The sequence below is a fragment of the Notechis scutatus genome, chromosome 6 (assembly GCF_049901735.1).
Source record: "Notechis scutatus isolate UNSWTSFEM ecotype Mainland chromosome 6, rNotScu1.2, whole genome shotgun sequence".
Lineage (NCBI taxonomy): Eukaryota > Metazoa > Chordata > Lepidosauria > Squamata > Elapidae > Notechis > Notechis scutatus.
This window is the reverse complement of record NC_142014.1, coordinates 55,038,771-55,061,675: the sequence shown is the minus strand read 5'-3', so window position 1 is coordinate 55,061,675 and position 22,905 is coordinate 55,038,771. Positions and strand designations below refer to the sequence as shown.

Here is a 22,905-nt window from a genome sequence, read left to right as displayed (position 1 = left end):
AGGTAACAGAGTGCCAACAGAGAGAGCAAAAGAATGCTGGCTAGAAAGCATAAAACAAGGGATTGGTCTGCACCTCCCGGCACTCCCCAAATACATTTCTGATTGCTTCTGACAACAGGGCAATTGACAAAATATTCTACATCAGGGGTCTCCAATCTTAGCAACTTTAAGACTGGACTCTGGGAGTTGAAGTCCACAAGTCTTAAAGTTGCCAAGGTTGGAGACCCCCTGTTCTAGATTTAATCTACCTTGTAACTGTGATGAGGACAATATTGTATTAAAGAGTATCCTTTATGATACCCTTCAAGGGGCACAACTAATAACAACTTCAGAGTGTTTCACTCACAGCTTGAGATAAGATGAACAAAACAGAACAGTGATGTTCTCACGACCATATTATGCTGGGGGCAATATTGAACTCTAGAGCTTAGAAGAAATGCAACACACCACAAGGATGATGTGTGGCTTCGTTACATTCACAATTCCAACAAAAAATGAATTCCAGCTTCATGGTCTCTCCTCATGCATACATATAACGTTAGATGTTTAAAATAGCCATTAAATGAGTAGAAGTAGATTTTATGCTGTGTTGTAACACCCTTACACTATTACCAAAGTCATATTGCCCATCACTTCCTTCTCTTTTTTTCTTGAATATTCATGCCTCAGAGCAAGATTGCTTTTGCTTAGCAGTGAGAGCAGTAGATTCAAGATTGGAAAGGTTGCATCATTTCTAGTCACCCTCTATGTATGAACATATATCTTCACATGATTCTGTTTCTAGTAAATGCATGAATAAACCACTTGAATATTATTTATATACTGTAGATCTCATGAACTGGATGGTGTTTCTTCCTTCTGATTCTCCTGTGAAATGCATGCCCTGGTCTCATTTTCAAACACAATAGTCATGCACAGGTTTCTCTGGGCATTTCCTAGTCTGCAGTTGTACAAAATTAAGCTTCCCCATGATCTGCAATGGTGCTCTATAAAGCATACCATTGAATAACTTGCAGAGAAGAGGAGGAAGACAGACAAGGCGAAAACTTGGCTCAGTTGCAGAGCTACCTGCCCTCACCCTACTACCCATCCAATCTGTTTTGTAGAAATAACCACAATAGATTACTTTAAGACAGTATTGTCCATTTTTAGTCAGTACTGCTTACCTTTGCTTGTCAGCTGCCTTGGAAGACTGCAGTTCTGAAAAGCAAAAGATCAATAAACAAATAAGTAAACCAAGAAAAGTAAACACTTCAAAGGTGATGTGAGGATTCAGAATGTGGCACCTAAAACTGAAGCTCAGTGAAAAACTAATTTCAACTGTAATTTGCCCTCATGGGCTTTCTTTTAAGGGAAGGGTATTTTTGACACAGGCATGCTTGTCATGCCTTGTATTCTGTTTCAAAAGGTTGCTTTCAGTTGCACTTCCTCAAATGGCCAGGGGTAGAGAGAATGAAGCAAAAGCATATTTCCGGAAAGTTCGAATCAAGCTACTAGGCAGAGATTGCTGAAGCCTTGCAGTATAGTTACAGTGCATTAACCAAGGTAGAAAGTTTGGGTGCAACACCCCTTCTTCTCTTGCCCACCTCCAGCCCACAGGTTGCTGCTGAGCTGCTTGAAGTGCAGAGGAAATACTTTTAATTTACTGGCTCTTTTTGGGGTCCTGCAAGGCAAGCCTGAAGGAATGTCTCATCCAAGGCAGCTACGAGATGAGAGGTGAGTCGTTTAGATACTTTCTCCAAAGGGCTTCTTAATGTGCCTTTGCCTTACCTTTTCAAAGTAAGATTTTTTTTAAATATGTGATGCAGCTTCAGTTGTGGTAAGAGAGGAACGTCTGTGTATTGGTGTTCTCTTTGTTCTGATTGTACCCTACTGCTGCTGCTTTTTCTATTTTTTCCTTTTTCAAATGTGCATATGCCAGCTCAGCCCAAGATATTTTCCTGTCTGAGATAGAGTTGCAAATAGAAAGTCTACTGTAAAGTACCTTTGGCACCTAAAACAGGAACTCCCCACAGTCCTGCCTCCTTGCTATTAAATGGATAAAAATAATACGTTAATAACTTATCGTTGCTGCTTTCTGACCTCCTTAAATGGTACAGCCTATTACGCAGAAATGCACCCACCTACCCCACAGACACCCCCCCCCCCAAGAAAAATATTGGCAGGAAGTTGTAAGCATACATCCCAACCTAGTATCTTCCTGATGTTCTAGGCTCCTTTTCCCATAATTCCCAATCAGAGTGGCCAGAAGGGCAATATAACCGAAGGGCACCTATCAGAGGTGGTATTCAGCAGGTTCTGACCAGTTCTGGAGAACCGGTAGCGGAAATTTTGAGTAGTTCGGAGAACCAGCAAATACCACCTCTGACTGGCCCCGTCTCCATCTATTCTCTGCCTCCCGAGTCCCAGCTGATTGGCTGGGTCTTCTTTTGTTGCCCTGCAAGGAGAATGGAGCTGGAAAGCAGGTTAGTGGGGTTGGGAGGGAATGGGGATTTTGCAGTAACCTTCCCCTGCCACACCCACAAAGCCACACCACACCCACAAAGCCAGAACCAGTAGTAAAAATTTTTGAATCCCACCACTGGCACCTCTATTTCAAGATTGGTGAATTACATGGGTTTTAATGAAAAATATGCATTTAGAAATGTATGATCATCAATATAGGTCATCACCTGCTGCAATAATTGCTTTAATGTATATTTTAGTGACTTTGACCAGCTTCCAGATGATGTACCAGTTTCTGCAAATATTGCAGATATTGAAGAGAAGAGAGGTTTCTCCAGTTATTATGTAAGAAAATATTTTTTTTCTTGTGTATGTTGACCTATGCTTATACCAGGGATAGGGAGAGTGGAAGTAGAGAAAACCCATTATTTTATCAAAGGGCTCTTAAGATGAAACGACTAGTTTCATTAGATTTGTTTCACTTGCTTTGGTGGTTTCAACTTAAATGACTGATGTTTATCACACTATGGATACTAGAAACTTTGGAGATTCCAAAGGTGCTTTTTCAAAAGGCAACTGGACTTCCTTTGTCTTTGCTTGAAAGTGTTTCACTTCTCATCCAAAAGGCTTTTTCAGAACTTCTTCTTCACCCGAGACCAGAAAATACTGGATTAAAATAAAAGATTGGCTACATGAAATTACCAAATATCAAATTGAACTTAAACCAGAATTTTTTCCTATTAGGAATAATTACAGATCAATATCCAAAAAGGATAAAATACATTAGTCTGCATATTCTGATGGCAGGCAGAATAGCTTTTGCACAAATGTGGAAAGAACCCAACATTCCCTCAGACAAATTAATTATACGTAAAATACTGGAATGTGAGGAAATGGATATGCTCACGTTAAAAATGAAAGAGAAGGAAAACTCCGAATATTATGCAATATGGTATAAATGGTATGAATGGTTAGAGAATAGATACAAAAAAGAAGATTAGAGTAACGTAACCAATTTAAGAGGCCTTAAGAGAGTAATATGATAGACATATAGAATATAACTTATATAACCTATATAAGATAAAAACAAATATAGATAAGATACAATAGATATGTGTTGATGTTAATATGTATATATATATATATATATATATATATATATATATATATATATATATATATATATATATATATATATATATATATATATATATTATTCGGGTTTCCTCCTGTGTAAGATTGGAAGTATCTAGGCTAGATACTTCCAATCTTACGTGAGGAAACCAATAACCAAAGATCCACATACAAATACCAGAGAACCTCAGAAAACGTATATATATATATATATATATATATATATATATAAAGATTTACAGTATCTGTTGATGTCAATGCACTGTTTAAAATATGAATGAGATTTGTACTTGTAGAAAAACACAATAAAAATCTATTTAAAAATTTTTAAATTTTTGGATGATTGGGAATCTCCATAGAACCTGTAGAGATTTATAAAACTGTCTTAAAACTGCAATTGGAGATAATATCAAATCAAGATTCTCTATGGCTTAAAAAAGCTCATAACTTTCTTCCTCCCCATTGAGATGGGAAAGTTTAAAAATGTTTTCCTTCATTATCAGAATTTTAACCTGAACAGTCTGTGATCAATATTTGTTAAATAAGATCCAGGGAAAAAATGCCCCATTTAAACTATGGTTAAGATTGTTCACTTAAACCAGTCTTCTTCAGTGCCATGTTCCAGATATGTTAGATTTTACTTCATTAACTTTCAGCCAACATACCCAGAGAACACATCTGAAGGGTGCTAAGTTAGGGAAGATTTTTCTTAACATTAATCATAGTTTATTAAAAATGGAAGCAAAAGCTCAAGGTAGATCCCTATGTCATACTCAACAAAGTTGACCCTTACTATCAAGGCAACCCATTGGGAATAAAGGAAAAACATCCCCTGATAATCTTGCTTTGCTTCCTCTATCCTGGTCTGCAAATTATTTACTGGGAAGCTGGAGACATGGTGAAGGTCCAGATTCCCCACCATAGGTCAAACAACTGACCACGTATGCAGAGAAATATTTTTAAAAATATCTAAAGTGGAGGCATATAGCTTTGACTGAACCCTGATAAGGTTGAGTGGCTATGGACGTATGAGGCTTTGGGACCCTTTAGTTCTGTCTGGGGTTGCATTGCCCCAGACATCCTGTGCACTCATGACTCCTGTTCAAAGAGCAGGTGGCAGTTGTTGCTAGGAAAGCCTTTGCACAACTTCATATTGTGCATCAGTTGTGCCCTTTCCTGGACTGTGGGTCCCTGTGATCAGCCATTCATGCCATGGTGATCCTATGTTGGGACTACTGCAATGTGCTTTACATGGGGCTACCCTTGAAGAATATTCAAAAACTATGGCTGGTGCAAAATGCAGCTGTATGGACAGTTCCTTAGTGTGGCCCATGTAACACCACTAATGTGTGAGCTTTACTGTTTTGCCAGTCTACTTCCGGGTTCAATTCAAGGTGCTTGTTATGATCTTTAAAGCCTTTTATGGTATGGGTCGACTCTAGGCTACTTGAGGAACCATCTCACCCCAATGGAATTGGTCCACTCCACTCATTGTAGTGGAAGGGACATGCTGCAGACTGCATTACTCAAGAAATTCCAGCTGTGGGGGGGACTCCAAGAGAAGAACCTTTTCCGTCATGGTTCCTGCCCTCTGGAATATCATGCTCCTTGGGGTGAGATCCGCTCCCATCCTCTTGGCCTTCTGTAAGAGCCTATTAACCTGACTCTCCTGATTGGCCTGGGTCCCCAATGTGGATGTCCCATGTTGGAGGTGGTTAGTGGACTAGGAAGAATATCTCACCTCCACTCCTTAGTATTCTGATATTTTAATTTATTTAATCTTTGTTTACTATTTACTGTTTTAATGTTTTGTACCTTAGTTTTTTTATATATGTTTATAAGCTGCCCAGATTTGTTTGACAGTGAGATAGGTGGCATATGACCTTAATAAACAAGCAAGCAAACCAACCAGCATGCAGTATAATGGCTAAGGCATTGGGTTACACTTGGGTCCATCCTCAGTTTAAAAACTCACTCATCTTTGCACCGGTCATTTTCAGCTCAGTATAAACTCTTAGGATTGATGATGTGGGGATAAAAAATAAAGGGAAATCCTCATAAAAAGTGACACTTTGAATGGCAGATGGGATATAAATCTAAGGAGGAAATTAATGGAAATTTACATTTTTGGAATATTTGTTGCCTGTAACAAGATTCCAGCAAGTTCCAAGCAATTCTGCTAGGGTGGCATGAGTGTCTTTTGGAGCAGACATAGATATTCATACTTGTTTTTATTTTTGTGAAATAGCATGAAGAACTCAACTATTGTGATTTGTAAACCACGAAATGGCTTAGAATAGTCTACTCCAACCTGGACATCCAGCAGATATGTTAGGTATACAAGACCCAGACTTCCTAGCCAGGGGTTGGCATTTGAGAGTTGTCCTCAAAAATTTGGAATGCAATGATAATTTCTAGCCCAAAATATCTGGGAGGCTAGAAATCAGCACATTATGGTTAAAACAAATAATCTTAGTATGCTATGTGATTCCAGCTACAATCAATCTTGTTTTTATTCGATCAAGAAAAGATAGGAAAGGAGATGTATGGGCAACCAAGGTTTATTCATTCAATTGAACATTATTCTAAACTAAACCAAGCATTAATGGTCATAGTATATAATTAGTATTGAATGAAAACCATCTTGTATAGTGGAGGACACATATAGAAAAGATATTTACATATTTCTATTTTCCTGAATTCCTTTGCTTGTATGAAGAAGTTAGGAAGAAGTTATGAAAACTAGACTAATTCTTTAGCATTTTAGGTAGAAATGTATTTGTGTTGTCTAAAATTATTTTAACTGGAGATGTCAGGAATTTTGAATTCTTCTTTTCTAGGTATTTGTGATTGAGGTGAAAACAAAAGGCAAGAGCAGATATATGATATTTCGACGTTACAGCCAGTTCTATAGCTTGCATGCCAAACTGGAAGAAAGATATGGTGCAGAAAGTAAAAATAGCAGCTTTACCTGCATACTCCCTACTCTTCCAGGTAAACCACAAAACCTTTTTGGTCTTCCATCTAAATTTTCTTCCTTGATTATGTGATAATGGACCACTTAATGGTCGCATAGTGAAAGATTTATCAATGCAGAAGATTTTAAGATTATGATAATACAGTGATTCAAATGATGGATGCCTTTGCCTTTGCACTTTGTTCTGAACTCCCAAATACGATGCTACCCTAATTTGAATATCACTTTTGAAATCATCCTTATGGTGTAACTACTGTATTTTGCAATAATATTTTTTGTATCCTTATTCATTGTTTTTATGTTCTTTTATACTTTGTGAGCTGCCTACAGTCAGCTGGGGTCTGGGATCAAAAATTAAATGAATGAATAAATATATAAAATTTAGGTAATCTGGGAATGCTTACGTTTGTCATATATTCTTAAGTGGCTTTTCCAATAGATGTGTCTTATTATTTTTGGTGGCCATTCTCCCACTTCAATTCTAAATGAAAAGCCATGTTAAAAATAATCAGATTCAGACCTACAATTTTATTTGCAGCAGCCAATTATGTACATTTCCACAGGAGGTCCTCCTCTAAGTAGAATACCTTCAGCCCCCCCCCCCCACACACACACACATACTAGCTCCAAATTATCTCAGTCTTGATTATGTAAACCTCATATGTTTTTAGAAACACAGTTTCCAAGCTGTTTTAGCATGTTAAGTCTTTTTCACATATGGGTGCACTCCAGGTCCAATCAATTAAACACTGTAATTGTTGAATACTCTAATGAGGTGTGAAGCTGAGGAATGAAGGCTTCACTCAGATCTGCCATTATGGTGAGAAAAATGGTTAAATGTGATTGGCTGAGCCTCCTGACAGCTCCCTATAAAAGGGCGAGCTGTCAGGCAGGCAAGTTGCTGGGTTGTACTGATCTACTGGATGAATAAAGAGCTGTTAGTTACTGATCAGTGTCCTGCCTCTTCAATCTGCCCCAATGTAACAGTAATTTTATGGGATTAAGGAAGCAAGCCTTCTGGAAAAGCCCCCTGTCTCTTAAAAATGGAGGGCTTCCAGTGTCCTTGCTTTCCCGAAACCCAGGGGCTGTGGCATCCCTGTTGAGATTCTGCATGTTAGGGAATGTGTTCAGGTAGCTTTTAACACGTTTTTATTCTATGTTTGGACCTAGTGTACATTATCTTGGAGTTGGGTGGTTTTAACAATTCTGCCTGCCTGCCTGCCTGTCTCTCCAGGACATGAATGTTAAGTTAACTAAAAAATTCTCAAAAGCAGAATCTAAATCTTCACCTTTCCTGTACACCCCTTAGTTTAAAATATCTCATTTCACCATTTATTCTTCAACTTATGCCATTGTCTCTCCTGTTACTAAGGAAAACTATTTCTGCTGCGTGAGACAGAGCCTGTACTGTTTTTCACATGATTAGTTCCTGTTCTTTAAAACAGTCCCTCCCTTGTTTTTTAAAACACATACAAAGAAGGCATTCTTATGCCGAACAAAGCCCCCAATTCTTTTAGTTATCTCCGTCAAAGGTAAAGACCCTCTGCTACTCTTGAGCCTTAGGTTCTTTTGTTTATAGAGAATTGGTTTCCCTCACCATCTGTTCTATTTGAAAATAAGTTGGTCTTTGCCACCCTATTAAAACTGTTGTCAATATTGTGAATTTAAAATGGGCATTTGGTGATCCCAGCACCATAGAAATCATTAGTTCCTTTCACAGAATTATTGACCGCGGGATTCTCAGTAGGAAGACATTTTGCATTCTCAGTGAACTGCAGGTTGCATGAGAGAGAGAATAAGTGTTACATTAATACAGAAACAATGAGAATTTATAGTGTGATTTGCAATTGGTAAACACCTCCCAAAGGGGGAAAAAATCCTATACAGGTAGTCCGTGACTTACAATTGAGCCCAAAATTGATGTCGCTAGTGAGACATTTGTTAAGTAAGTTTTGCCCCATTTTATGACCTTTCTTGCCACAGTTGTTAAATGAAACACTGCAGTTGTTTATTTAGTAATGCTGTTGTCAAGTGAATCTGGCTCCACCCTTGCATGACCCTGTGACACAGCAACCCTGAACCAGTTGCTATTTTGATCACATGTGAAAGTGTGAAAAATGGTCCTAAGTCACTTTTTTCTGTGCCATTGTAACTTTGAACGGTCACTAAATGGACCATTGTCAGAGACTACCTCTACAATCAAACTTTCTAATGTTTTTTTTCTCTACACATCCCTTCCACGGGATCTTTATTTACAATGATGCTTTTCAGGAAAAGTTTATGTTGGTGCAAAGAAAGAGATTGCAGACAGCCGAATCCCGACACTCAACATATACATGAAGGTAAGTATTAATTTTTTAGGATAGGTTTTCAGCTTTGATCATGGAGCTACTTAGTGTAAAATATTGTTATAGAATACTGCCTACTTTTACACAATTGTATACATGACTACTGAGCTTGTAAACTAGGGTAGTGGAGCTTGCTGTGTGATTAACTTTTGTTGCAGTATTAATTTGCCATGTTCAGCGTAAACACTAATACATGAGGGAAGCTTTTGGATTAGAAGCTTTAGGATAGCACGTGAAATACTGCCACTTGTCCTATAGAAATTGGGAGACTTTCCAAATTAATAGACTCCATTTTATATTTCCTTCCTTTATTTGCATTATTCCACTAAACTCAAAAACATTTGAGTCTTTATGGATTTTTGCATTATTTCCCCTTGTATATAACATTAAGTCATTTGCTGCTGGGTGATCTTGATGACTTTAGTCTACTTGCAACCTATAGCATGGCAGGAGAAAAGAAAAACTTATAGGAAACATTTATTTTTCGTGCCTTTCATTCCTCTTTGTGGATGCTTGTTTCTCTGAACCATTTCACAATTTCTTGCAGGTTACTAATCCATTTAGAAACCAGTTGACCGAATTCTGCAACTTCTAAGAGCAGAAACCACTAGCTAGAATATTTGCAGACCTGCCCATTAAATCAGGAACAGTCACCCAATATTTGTGCAGGAGTTGGCATCATAAAGATTGAGGCTCTTAGAGTATCCATTAGCACTCCAAATGATGTTTAGCGTCCCCAACAAATTGAAAGCAGTCATTTTGGAAAAAAAATGTATTGGTGAAGAGTTTTGGATGCCTGGGACATAATGCAAGATTACACAGTTGTCCAGAAATGGGTGCACATATCTAGCATCCTATGCAGCTTTACATAGTCCAAACATAATTTAATCATAAGAAATTAGAGACACTTCTCAGTGTCACCTCCCCAAGATGTCTGGTGACCTGAGACAGGACATTATAACCAAAGCTGTTAATCCTACTTACAATGCCAACATAACTATAGATCATTCCAAACTCCCCAACAATCCTGCTGGATATCTGGGGGAAGTTGTAAAAAAATAAAATAAAAAAGGAGGGTTTGATTTAAAGGGACAAGGGCTTCAATTGCACAATTATGGTTGTCATTTCAATTTTTTTTTTACTGTCCCAGCAGACGCTCCAAGTTTCTTACAGTATTGATAATAAAGAGCTCTCATCAACGAAGAGCATGTGTCAGGCTTAAGGAATAGGGATATTGGGCACTTCCCTCTTGCATGAGGTGAAGATGGGACAGGAGGCGAGTGTTTTAACTCGTCTCCCAGAAAGATTTCTTCTACTTGTAAAATACCAAGGCAGAAACTGTCCATTTCTCAATTTGATTTTTTTTATTCATTGACACAGAAGCTGCTTAGCTTGCTACCCTGTGTGTTTCTAGATGAAGATATCCGCTTATTTTTCTGTCAGTCAAAGTTTGATACTGAACAGATACCTCAAGGACTGAGAAGGCTACGCCCTCGCACTCGCCGTGTGTGAGTATGCAACAAACTTAGGAGACAGTTCTTACTAATTTCCTAGGAAAGGTGGTATTCAGCAGGTTTTGACCAGTTCTGGAGAAGCAGTAGCAGAAATTTTGAGTAGTTCGGAGAACCGGCAAATACCACCTCTGACTGGAGATTTTACAGTATCCTTCCTCTGCCACACCCACCAAGCCACACCCACAGAACTGGTAGTAAAAAAAATTGAATCCCACAACTGCTTCCTAGCCTAGTTAATAAACATTCAGCTGGTTGAAATACTAATTCCGTATTGTTCCCCAGTGGACCTGGTGAAATACTCTTTCTCTCTTCTTTATGATAGAAAGAGTGTGAGTCCTCAAGAACCAGGGTTTGACAGATTGGCAGCTCCACGAGTGGAGGTGAGTGCCTCACTAGCTAGGTGGTCTAACATTATTGTTAGAATATATGCTTTTTATGTATTTTGTGAAACTGTTATAGCCAGATGGCAATGTTTATAAATTTGTATCTATAGTATACACTCTATGCCTTTTCTCTGTATAAATTTTCTTGTTTCCTGTCACAGTTAAACAGTAAAGCACATGGTGACTGTGCACTATTTGTTCTGTAGGGCTATAAAACAGAATTTCTAACAGGTATAAGGTTATTTCTCTGAATGTGTCATTATTCAGCCACTACCTGGCCAGAGGATCCTCTTTCAATAACAGAGCGGGAGTTTGTGAGCCAGTAGGAAGAACACACACTTCTTCCTTTCCACTTAGAAAGAATTGTCCCTATGACAACTGAAATGTATTGTACAGAAGGTTAGAATCTCATTCTTAAAATTACTTTTGCTAAAACTGTAATTTACTGGTGATTTTCTTTCAGAGCCATGAAATCTATCAATCAGTGTTATCATGGTATGGTATAATTCTGCAGTAGGGAAATATTAGCAGAAGCCTGTAAGAGGGCAATGTTGCTACACATAGTGGTATTAACTGGTATAATTCAATTACAGGTTTTCTAATACAAGACTTTTACACAAATATTTTCAAGGTCTTTAAACTATTGTGATGCAATGCTTCCTTTCTGTGAATATAGATTATACCCAATTTTTGTAACTTGGTAATCTGATCTCCTACAATTGGATTCTTTCCCATAGGCACTGTTTGATTTTACTGCCTCCAATAAACTGGAATTGAGCTTCAAGAAAGGAGACTTGATCTATTTACTCAGCAGGGTCAATAAAGATTGGTTTGAGGTAAATATTGTGGGGTCCTCATGTGGCCATAATTTACTGATCTGAATTGATTGGAATTGCAGTATCTCCTAGTGTGGCCAGTGTGGAATTCAAGCATGATAGAAATTAAGGACTTGCAACAACTCAGGTTCAGTCAGGGATTCTTTAATCTGTCTCATCATTGCATGGTAAATGGAACATAAAACAGCATGGATTATCTTCCAGGGATTACACTTTGGGGGAGTAAGAGTATAGAAGTTTAGGTGGAGGACAATGAAAGCATTAAGAAGGCACATCCTGACACCATTTCTTCACAGGAACCCCCTGAAGGCACTGAGATGTGGTTGGTGGATTAACATAGTTACATTGTCATGCTTAGAGCTAGAATTTTTGCCAACTGGCATCATACTGTACATGTAAGACATGTATACTTATTTTCTATCTTTGGGTTCTTCTAATGCTGTTCTTTCTTTTAGTGGCTTACAGACTCATATCAATATTTTTTTCAGGTTAACTGGTGAGGCTATCCTGGGCCATATCCATGGGCAATAAACCCCCCTCTTCTGCTTTCATACAGTTAATAAGAGGGAGTTATCTTTAAAAAAAACTCCCCTCTTTTATTCCAGGGAACTCTTCGAGATGCTACTGGAATTTTTCCATGTGACTTTGTGTCAGTCATTAAAGATCTCCCTCAGGAAGAGGATCCAATCAACTGGCTGCGCTGCTATTACCATGATGACAATGTCAGCTCTATCAGGTAGTGTGACAAAGCAACTTTCTGGACATTGTACTTTATATAGTTGTCAGTGCTTTGAGGTTCAACGTCAGTCCCACTCTGAGAATCGTTCTCCTATTCCCACTAAGAACAGGAGATTGTGGAATAATATTTTTGTTTTACATTTATTTATGTAGCACCGTGGGCCAGCATTACATGTTACAGACTGCAAGATGACAGATCTTGATTTATAGTGGCTGTGTCATGAACCAAATTCAAATCTTCCCTCCACTAAAACCAGTGATTTCTTTAGGGTAATCTCTTAACTTTTCCCCTTGCTAGACTGACGATATTATTCTAGACTGACAATATTATTCTAGACTGATGATATTATTCTAGACTGATGATATTATTCTAGACTGACGATATTATTCTATCTTGCAGAATTAAGCAATGTATGTGATATAATTTGAACATCTGAAATTTTTAATGATAGTTAATTAATATTATCACTGAAACCTCTCTATGTTAGTTTGGTTATACTTCATGGTCCTTGGAAGCTGTTTGGTGTAGAGATACATTTCAACTCTCCCTGTTGGTAAAGGACACACTACATGTTACAAGCTAATATATATGCCTAAAAATAAAGGAAAGATTGTTTTTGTGAGTGGGAAACACACACACACATTTCCACCTTATTGTTTTTGCACTCCAAATAGCCTTAACCAGTGGCCTAACCATTCATGTGAATGAATTTCAGAGTCCAACGTGGGAAATCTCTTTGAAGGCAACAAAATTTGGAAGAAAGGTTCTTATGTCTTCTGTGGTACTAATTCCACATCCCCATTCTTAATGCTCCTTCTTTTTTTATAGTCATTTTATTAAAGATTACAGTTAAACATCTAAAAACTATTGCAAACTACAAAAGTAAAAGAATATAAATAAAAGTAGAAACTTCAGAAAAATAGAAATAAAAATTGAAAGGAAAAAAATAATATAGTAAAGAAAGAGAAAAGAAATGTATAAAAAAATAACTTCATCACATCAAATATAAACAATGATGAATGAAGGCAAATATATGTGTCCCAAGATTCAGGACTTGTTCTGGAGCCCATCCACAACTCTGAGGATGGACTGTAGCATGAGCCTGAAAGCTTGGAAAACTAAACCTCTGTTCCTGGTGACAGACCCAGATTGAATCTTACAATATTGGTAACTTATCACTTTGTCTTAAAATATAATAAATGGTTTCTTCCCATAATCAATGTCTTATGTATAAACAAATCCTTAAAGCCTCATTGTTCAGTCCTGATCACCAAAAGTCCATTAAAGGTAACCAGAAATAGCAACATTCCATTTAACCTTGATCAAATATATCAACTTTATATTCTTTCTTTTTTACTTTTAACAATCTTGGTCTTTATTCCTTCAAATAATATCCTAAAATTTGATTTATTTTCGTTCTTTTTATCCCTTTTCATAAAATTCTTCAAAGCTTTAAAAAGGCTCTTTTGTAAATTGAATACAGTAAAGTTATCCAGGTGATTCCTTTGATTTGTTGTTTGTATATACCTTAAGGCATGGGTGTCAAACTTGCGATATCATGTTGCCATCATGTGACATTTTGTGACTTTTTTTCCCTTCGTGGAGCTGGGTGGATGTGGTGTGCATGATGCATCCGGCCCATGGGCCATCAGTTTGACACCCCTGCCTTAAGACATCGGAGGTTTTCGTTTTATTTCTTGGAAAAGATGGCTATTCTGTCAATTTCCAGAACTCTAAACCCATGGGAGACCATTGTCTTGTGGCCTTTTCACAACAGTAACTGCAAGGAACACTTATGGGAGATCTCAAGTCTTCTCCTTGTCTGGAGAGGAATTACAAGAACTGGTTTACTTGCTAGTTCTTCATTCTGCCATAATGCATTGCTTGAACTTTTAGCAGAGCTGTCTTCAGTTCATTATTTCTTACTGAAAAGTCCCCTATTCTTAATCCTCCTTCTTGAAAATATATTCCTTAAAAAAATAAACTCCTGATTTGTAGTTTAGGGTCTACTTTATTAGTTGAAAAGTATTGCGGTGATAGGATTTAGAGCAAAGGGCAGGACAAATGTATGGACTTTAACTCTCATAACTAGTCATGTTGGCTGGGAAATTGGGGGAGTCACTATCCATACGTCTAGAAGGTACCCTAGTTGGAGAAGGCTAGTCCCCTATTCATCTCTTGATAAAACTCTTGACACATAGCCAAGAACTTCCTGTTTTAAATGCATACCTGTGAAATCATTTCACATTTGCACTTCTGGAAATACTGAGTTGCCTAGAACTGAAAGAAAAAAATGTGCTTGCTATTAAGTACTATCAGATTAGAGGTATGATGCTGTGATGATTGTTATTCCGATCTTAATTGCCCCCAAAGTGTAAATGTGCATGTTAATTCTTCCTTAGCGGGCAAGAGTACTGTGTGTATATATTTCATTTTTTTTTATTTTTTTGTACTTATATTCTAAATATGTCATGTTTTTTTACTCTCAAATTTCCTCTATGACATTTCTGCAAAAAATTATTCTCTCCTCCCCTCCCCTTTAGGGATATATCGGTGGAAGAGGACTTGAGCAGCATCCCATTGTTCCAAGACCTAATGGAGTTAATCAGGTAAAGATATAAGCCGATCAACTTGCAGTCTGGATATCTCCAAATATTTGCATTCATATATGTTACATTTATATGCTGCCCATCTCGCTGTCCAAAATAACTCCAAAATTAACCAAGAACTCAGGTTTTTACATGAGCGTATCTGCGCCTTATAGACCAGTGGTCCCCAGCCTTTTGGCTTAGCGGCCCAGCTGGGGGGGAGAGAGGATGATGCTATGTGAGTTGTAGGTGTGTCCATGTGCGCATACAAGTCCATTTGCACAAGCGGATAAAGGAAGGATTGGATAAAGGAAGGATTAAAAGCAATTCCTGTTTGGGCCGATTCTTTGATTGAGCAGCAGACTTTTAGCTCTGATGTATTTCTCAGCTCTGGTTCTTGGATCTGAGCTTATTCCTCACATCTACTTTAAAGCAGAAAAGTATGTTGGCAATTGCCAATCTCTATTTTGCCTCAAGAGTATTGATCCTCCTAGTCTTAATGCTGAACAAATAACAAAAGTGTTGGTAAATCATACTACATTCATTTGTTCTCTTACCAAATGTCACCAGTTGATGGGAAATATCTGCCAACTGCTCTTCTAATTGTGAAAAGAAGTGCATTTTGTCAAACATAGCTTTGGTTTTGTGCAGATTGTTTGTGTTGCTGTGTTCAGCTGAGAGTCAGGCTCTTTTTGGATATGGGTTTGGTATTATTTGAGAATAGTGCCATTCCAAAATGATACCAGTTTGGAATAGTGCTAATATGGAATAATACTATATGGGAACAGTGCTAAACTTTGTTTTTTTAAACTGTTCTATACTGGAGAAGACATCTCTGCCTCTCCCTCTTTCCTCAATTTTTGATTAGAACTTTTGGAGAAAAATGGAGTAAGTCATCTATGCTTATTCAATGTATTTAGGGTGGTTGGAGAGGGTGAAACAACAGATGAGGGCAGGAAGGAGGCATAAGATAATCTGCACAAAGATCTCTCAGCCAGGTATCTCCTTCACTCAGAGTTGTTTCCAATTTCCAGAATGTGCTTAGTTTTACTCCCCTATCTAGTCAATTTCTTGGCAGGCTCTTTTAATAGCTTGCTAAAAGAATTGTGGGAGAGACAGAAGTGACCAGATCAGTTATTTCTTGCCTTTCCTCTCACCTTTCACCAGTGGTGGGATTCAAATAATTTAACAACCGGTTGTCTGCCCTAATGATTTCTTCCAACAACCAGTTCCCCAAACCACTCAGAAAGTTAACAATTAGTTCTCCCGAAGTGGTGTGAACTGGCTGAATCTCACCACTGCCTTTCACTCTCCCCTCTTTTCTTGTACATAGACACGTTCAAAGATTAGGGCTTTATGAAACAAATATTTGCCCTGCCTTTGAAAAAACAAAAACAAAAGGGTCCCTCCTCCATTCTTTAGTTAGAACATTTACCGTATTTGCCGGGCGTATAAGACGACTTTTTGCCCTGAAAACATGCCTCCAATTGGGGGTCGTCTTATATGCCGGGTCGCTCTATACGCCGGCAAATAGTAATTGGGAAGCACTGCGGCTGCCCGCGGCTGAGGCACTTTTGCGCACCGTGGAAACCAGGAGCCGCTGCTGCCATTGCAAGCGCCGCCGCGGCTCTTCCTTTTTGCCTTTCCCTTCCCGAGGCAATGCGGGACTGGAGCCGCACGGAGCCACGCCAGCGGTAACAACTCCTGACAGCCCCAGCCGGATACCTCAGCGGAGCCCGGGCGGTGCGAGCCTCGTTTCCTTGGGAGCTGGGAGAAGGCTGGCTGCTCCTTTCGGCTTCACGGGACTCGTTTCCACGCTGCACAAAAGTGCCTCAAAAAAAAAAAAAAAAGTGCAAAAGTGGAAGGCGTGCGGAAGAGGGGCGAGTATATAACAAACTATATTTTGAGTGGAAATGTTGGGGGTCGTCTTATACGCCGGGTCGTCTTATACGCCCGGCATATACAGTATATGGTCACATAACTGAACCAAAGTGACTTTGCGCAGCCTCCAGAAAAATCAACAGAACCTAACGAAAGTGATACAAAGCCACAATGTGTAAATGGATAAACAACAGTAGAAGAATAGAATGGGGATCCAAACGGAGGTGGTGCCATCATTCCAATCTGGGCTGAAATATAACACAACTTTCTAACCTGGTGAAGGAGCCAGGTCTTTCTAAAAGACAGCAAGATCAGGCAGAAGCACATTCCACAAGATAGGGGCTCGATTGAGAAGGTTCATCTCCTACAATAACTAAGATAGCATGGCTTCAGAAAAGGGTCCTGAAGTTTATCTATATGAGCAGTCTCATAAGTACTGTTACCTGATCCTATGCCATATTGGAGTTTAAGGAGGATAACCAGCACTGTGAATTGTACCCAGAAGCAAACTAGTGTAGCTTGTGACATAATGGCGTGAAGCACTACGTGAAGCATTTGCAACTTTTGGTACCACTGCATTCTGGGTTAATTGTAGCTTCCAGATGGTCTTTAAGAGCAACTCCACATAGAGTTCATTGCAATAATCCAATTGGGAGCTGAGTAAGGCATAGATCCAGAAAGGGGCACAATTGGCACAGAGGCTAAACTTGTGCAGAAGTCCCTCTGGACACAGCTGCCACATGCTTTTCAGGCAGGGTCTGTTAGTCTAAGAGAACTCACAAGTTGTGCATTTAGGCTGAGCAGGGCAATACCATGCTGCCGAGAATCAAGGATGAAACACTAATTCTGGGACCCAAAGGGTCCAAAATTCAGAGTCATCCAGACTTAGTATGACTGACCTGAAAACTTATTCTTCCTCACCCAGGCCTCCACAATGTCCATCCTCCTGACAGTTTCACCAGGATGACTGGAGCAGAGATGTACAATAGATTCTAGAATATCATCAGCATATTGATAATACTGCACCCAATGACAATATCTGACTTCTCCTGGCAGCTTCGAGATGTTGAAAAAAAAAGGGAGACAAGGAGGAACACTAAGACCACCCTGCAAAGTAGAGATCTCCAGCTAGACCAAGGGTGTCAAACTTGTGTCATCACAGTGGCGTCACGTGACCTATCACAGTTTTTGTCCCCTTCAGTAAACCGGCCATGGGCATGGCCAGCATGTGATGCATCTGGCTGTGGGCCGCAAATTTGACAGCCCTGAGCTAGACTATTTCACCCACTAACACTGACTGGAATTAGTGATGGAGGAAGAAGAACCATTGCAAAATAGTGTTTCTCATTTCCAATATCCCAAGGCAGAAATTATCATGGCTAATGGTGCTGAAGGGAGCTCAGAGACCAAGGATGCATTACCTATACCAAGCCCCTCAAAAGTTATCCACTAGTGTGACAAAATCCAGTACTGACTGAAAAAGTCTAGATAATCCACTTCCTCTAGAATCTTCTGGAGCTATAGGATGCCACCTTCTAACCACCTTCCCTAAAAAGGTCTCCAATTCCTTTACTGTATTGGAAAATAATTTATTTCTCCCCCACTAGAATCTAAGTTTCCTCCTTTCTCTTCACATTGTTTGTTCAGTCATTCTGTTTTTTAAAAAATAATTTCCAAGTGATCCAGCTTGGTTGGATTTCCCAGTATGCAAGAAGAAATTGGATGTGAGCTCACATTTTCTCTTAAAACTTGTTCTACATTTGTTTGTCAGCTTTCTTGCTGGGGCAATCATATATCCTTGGCATTGTTGGGAATTGGCTTCCAGCAAGTGGATTGGTTTCTTGCTCTTTGACAACGGAAAACTAACACATTTGGTTGAAGGTAGCCTCTACACACACACACACACACACACACACACACACACTTTTCTCATGCAAGGAGACATGGATATGAGTGCATTTGTCAGCAAGCCATTCCCGGATTTGCCTTTTGAGATTGTGAAGTTCTGTGACAGATCCGAATCAACTCAGCAGCTAAACATTTGAAGAGCGTATCTGATAATGTCATTTTCTTGCCTGTCTAGCTTGGCATTTTAACATTAACCAAGAAAGCATCTCCAGACAAGATCAGGTTTCTTGAAGATATTGCAGTGACTAAACTGATAATTGCTTATCTGTTGTTAATAACTAACAGAGTCTAACTTTGGCACTGACAACAAAAAAACAGGTGAGAGACTGTGTATATGCCAGCATGGGATGGGACACACTTCCAGACCAGAAAGTGGGAATGTGTTTTGGCACATTCTTCTTGGTGTGATTCTGATCCTATAATGAAATATCTTGTTTTGTTTTTTTTCTCAGGCGTGAATTTAAGCGGAATGATATTGCTTTGAATTACCGTGATGCTGAGGGGGATTTGATCCGTCTGCTTTCTGATGAGGATGTTGCACTTATGGTGATGCAGGGCAGAAGTTGGCCTTCTGAGAAACATATCTTTCCATGGAAACTGCATGTTTCCAGAGAAGACGATTACAGCATTTACCACTCAACAAAGCCTGCCGTTTCCACATAAAAACCACTAAAAAACATTCATAAGGGAACTTGATGTTTTGACAGAAAGCAATAATAATTAACTGATTAGACCTGTGTGGAATCGACCCATTAAAAATGAATTCTGTACAACTGCTTACAATGCTTTTTTCCCCTTAAAATTATGAAGCGTGAAGAAGTCTTAAGGACTCCTAGCCATTACATTAATGTCTGAAGGAGCCATTACCTCCTTATAGACATTACCAGATTTCATTGTACCAGACTACCAGTTTTAGTAGTTAGCAGATTAAATGATTGATTTAGAAAAAAATGCTTATTTTTATTTAATATTGAGCTGTCATAGAACTAACGTATATTATTAGAAATAAAATAAAATAAAATATTAAAAGACATTCCTAACCCCGATACTATTGTCTTCCATCACTCCCGTTTTGACAAGCTACTAATAATTTTGTAATGTTTCATTGTAATTGATGTTGGTTTTGCTGTTGTTATTAATATTCAGACCCATAAATACATTTCCTTACATTTTAGAAAAAGCAACTATAGGCTGAAGGCTGTACCATATCTTGCTGAGTTATCTCTATTTTAAAGAGAGAGAACTCAGAGAATACATGACATTGACATTTAAACTTGGAGAAAAAAATTGGGGGGTGAATCACTTTCCTTTCCTTTCCCCCCCCCCAGCACATCTGCAAGTATTCAGTCCAGGCATGTATTAGTCTATGTCAGGATTTCTTTTTTTAGAAATATGTGAGTGGACATTTCTACACATTTTCCCAACAAACTATGCATTTTAATATATTTTAATATCTGTTAAGAACAACTTATTACAGATACAACCAAATTTCATGACATCAGCTCGTGTATTTGAGGAGAGTTTATATGATAGCAAGCATCTGCAGAAATTTGCACTTTTTGTGGATGCCTTACAGAAAATATATGTAAAGTCATGGTGTTGAACCATATACAGGTAGTCCTCAACTTACAACTGTTTATTTAGTGACTTTTTAAAGTTACAACAGCACTGAAAAAAGTGACTTATGACCATTTTTCACACTTATGACCATTGCAGCATTTCCATGGTCCTGTGATTTACATGCTTGACAACTGGCTCATATTTGTGACCGTTGCAGTGTTCCAGGATCATGTGATCACATTTTGCAAACTTCTGACAAGTAAAGTTACTGGGGAAGCCAGATTCACTTAACAACCATGTTACTAACTTAATAATTGCACTGATTCACTTTACAAATTGGCAAGAAAAATCGTAAAATGAGGCAAAATTCACTAACAAATTTCTCACTTAGCAACATAAATTTTGGGCTCAATTGTAGTCATAAGTTGAGGACTACCTGTACAAAAATGTATTCTGTGCAAATATGTATGCAGTTTTTCCACTCAACTGCAAATAGAACTTGCGGTTGGTATGTTGACAAGTCAGAGACAAACAGAATTGGGAAAATCACCTCCTTTTTATACTATATACTTCTGAGGTGAGCATAAGGGAGGCATTTTTAATTCTAGTTCTTAAACATTTGAGATACTGTTTTCTTTCTAGCTCCAGTTGGTAGATATTGACATTCTTGAATTTCATCCTTGGACTAGAAGGAATGATTTAATCCCTGATGTAGTGTGTAGTTAACTGGGGAGGGGCCTATAACTTTTACTATCCCTGATCCTTGACCATACTGGCTAGACTTATTCAGGAAGCCCTGAACCTCTCTGAGATGCCTATCCTACTATTCCCATTTATTCGTACTCATTTATTATGTATATACTTGTACCCATTTTGTTACGAACTAACTAAATAAACTCATTATTAAAAACTCTTCGAGCTTTGCTCCAACTGCAGGCTCGCAATCCTGCACTTCGGATTGGCCCGCAAGTAAGCGATCAATGATTGGCTGCCTTCGGCTAACCTGATTGGCTGACAGCGGCCATCCCTCATTGGAAGACTAAGTGCGGTTAAACTCGTTCCCATTGGTTATTGCGGCAGCAGCCAGCTCTATAAAAGAGCTGCTGCTGCCCAAGTGTTTTGCTCTGTTCTGAAGTCACTATTAAAGAGTTGAGTCACTACCCGATGCCTTGTCTCCGTTATTGCGCCCACTTCTCCAGATCTAACATTGGCGACGAGGATGGGATGCGGAGACAATAGAGCCAACTGAGCACTCGCTGTGCACCGAACAGAGCACGTGGCTGAAAGAGCGTCAACAACGGCAAGATGGCCAGCGGCGCCATACCACCCGCTCCATTTGACCCGGCTAACGAAGACTGGGACTCGTATATGGACAGGTTCCAGATGTTTTTGGAGACCAACAACCTGAAGGACGCTTCGCCTGGCAAGAAACGAGCGGTCTTCCTGACCCATTGCGGGCCTGCCGTTTTTAAAATGGCTAAGGCAAAGCCTGCAGAGGTTAAGTCAATGGATTGGGATAACCTCGCTCCTATTCTTCGGGCTCATTATGCACCCGCGGTGCCAACCCTCATCAGAAGACACGAGTTTTACCAGAGGGACCAGCGGAAAGGCGAGAGCGTTGGAGACTTCATCGCTGACCTCTGGAACCTGGGTGGACTCTGTGGTTTTTCAAACCTTGAAGAAGCCATGCGAGACCGCATAGTTCTGGGATTAGATGACCTCATGGCGCAAAGCAAGATCATGGCCAAAGGGGACATCGATCTTGCAGATGTCATCGCTGACGCTACTGCAGCAGAGGCAACCAGGAAGTCAGCCGCTCGAATGCGCCGCACCAACGCACCGCTCCGTCAACTCACCAATGATACTTCGCCTTTCCCAGAAAAGCACTCAACAACGGCGCACCATGAAGACCTCGAATCCCCATCGGATAGTGAGGAAGAAGAGGTCAACCGACTCCAGTTGGAGCGCGACCAGCGAGACCAGCGAAGCCAAAAACCTTCACGTCAATGCGCCGGTTGTGGGGCAAATCACCCGCGAGCTGATTGCAAATTCCTCGACGCACTCTGCCGTTCCTGTGGAAAGAGGGGCCATATCGCCAAGGTCTGCAGGAGCAAGCAGGGGTCAAGTCCAATCCGTAGAGAGAACAACTCCCGCCAAGCTACGGGCAGCCCGCCCGTGAACCGGGATCGCCTGAATCACCAATGGAACCACTAATCAGAGCACTTGCTGCGTCAGCTAGACGAGAGGAGACACATCAAACCATCACCATCGGTCATGCCTCATCCTTGGATGCAAGGAAGATCCGAGTGAGGGTCGCCATTGAGAATCATCCATGCGTAATGGAAGTAGACTCAGGTTCATCCCTATCAATGGTCTCGTGGAGGACTTTCAAACAGCTGATCCCTGACATCCATCGTCAAGACCTCAGCACCCAGAAAGTCATATTAAGGGACTACCAGGGAAACCAAATTCCCGTTGCCGGGTCCCGCCACGTCCAGGTCTCCTTTAAAAACCACACCGCAACACTGCCTCTTACCATCGTCGATCGAGACCGGCCCAGTTTGTTGGGCTTACAGTGGTTCGCTCCATTGG

The 22,905-nt window shown here is 39.6% G+C and overlaps 1 protein-coding gene across 1 annotated transcript; it reads left to right on the top strand.

Moving 5' to 3' along the window:
• The first annotated feature begins 1,473 nt into the window (after positions 1–1,473).
• On the top strand, positions 1,474–19,790 carry NCF4 (neutrophil cytosolic factor 4). The gene is made up of 10 exons (XM_087968351.1): positions 1,474–1,716; positions 2,706–2,790; positions 6,420–6,573; positions 8,828–8,898; positions 10,285–10,412; positions 10,741–10,798; positions 11,539–11,637; positions 12,243–12,373; positions 14,920–14,985; positions 19,206–19,790. The coding sequence occupies exons 1-10, from the start codon at positions 1,685–1,687 to the stop codon at positions 19,414–19,416; spliced, it is 1,035 nt and encodes a 344-aa protein (XP_087824477.1). The 5' UTR covers positions 1,474–1,684; the 3' UTR covers positions 19,417–19,790.
• The last annotated feature ends 3,115 nt before the right edge of the window (positions 19,791–22,905 follow it).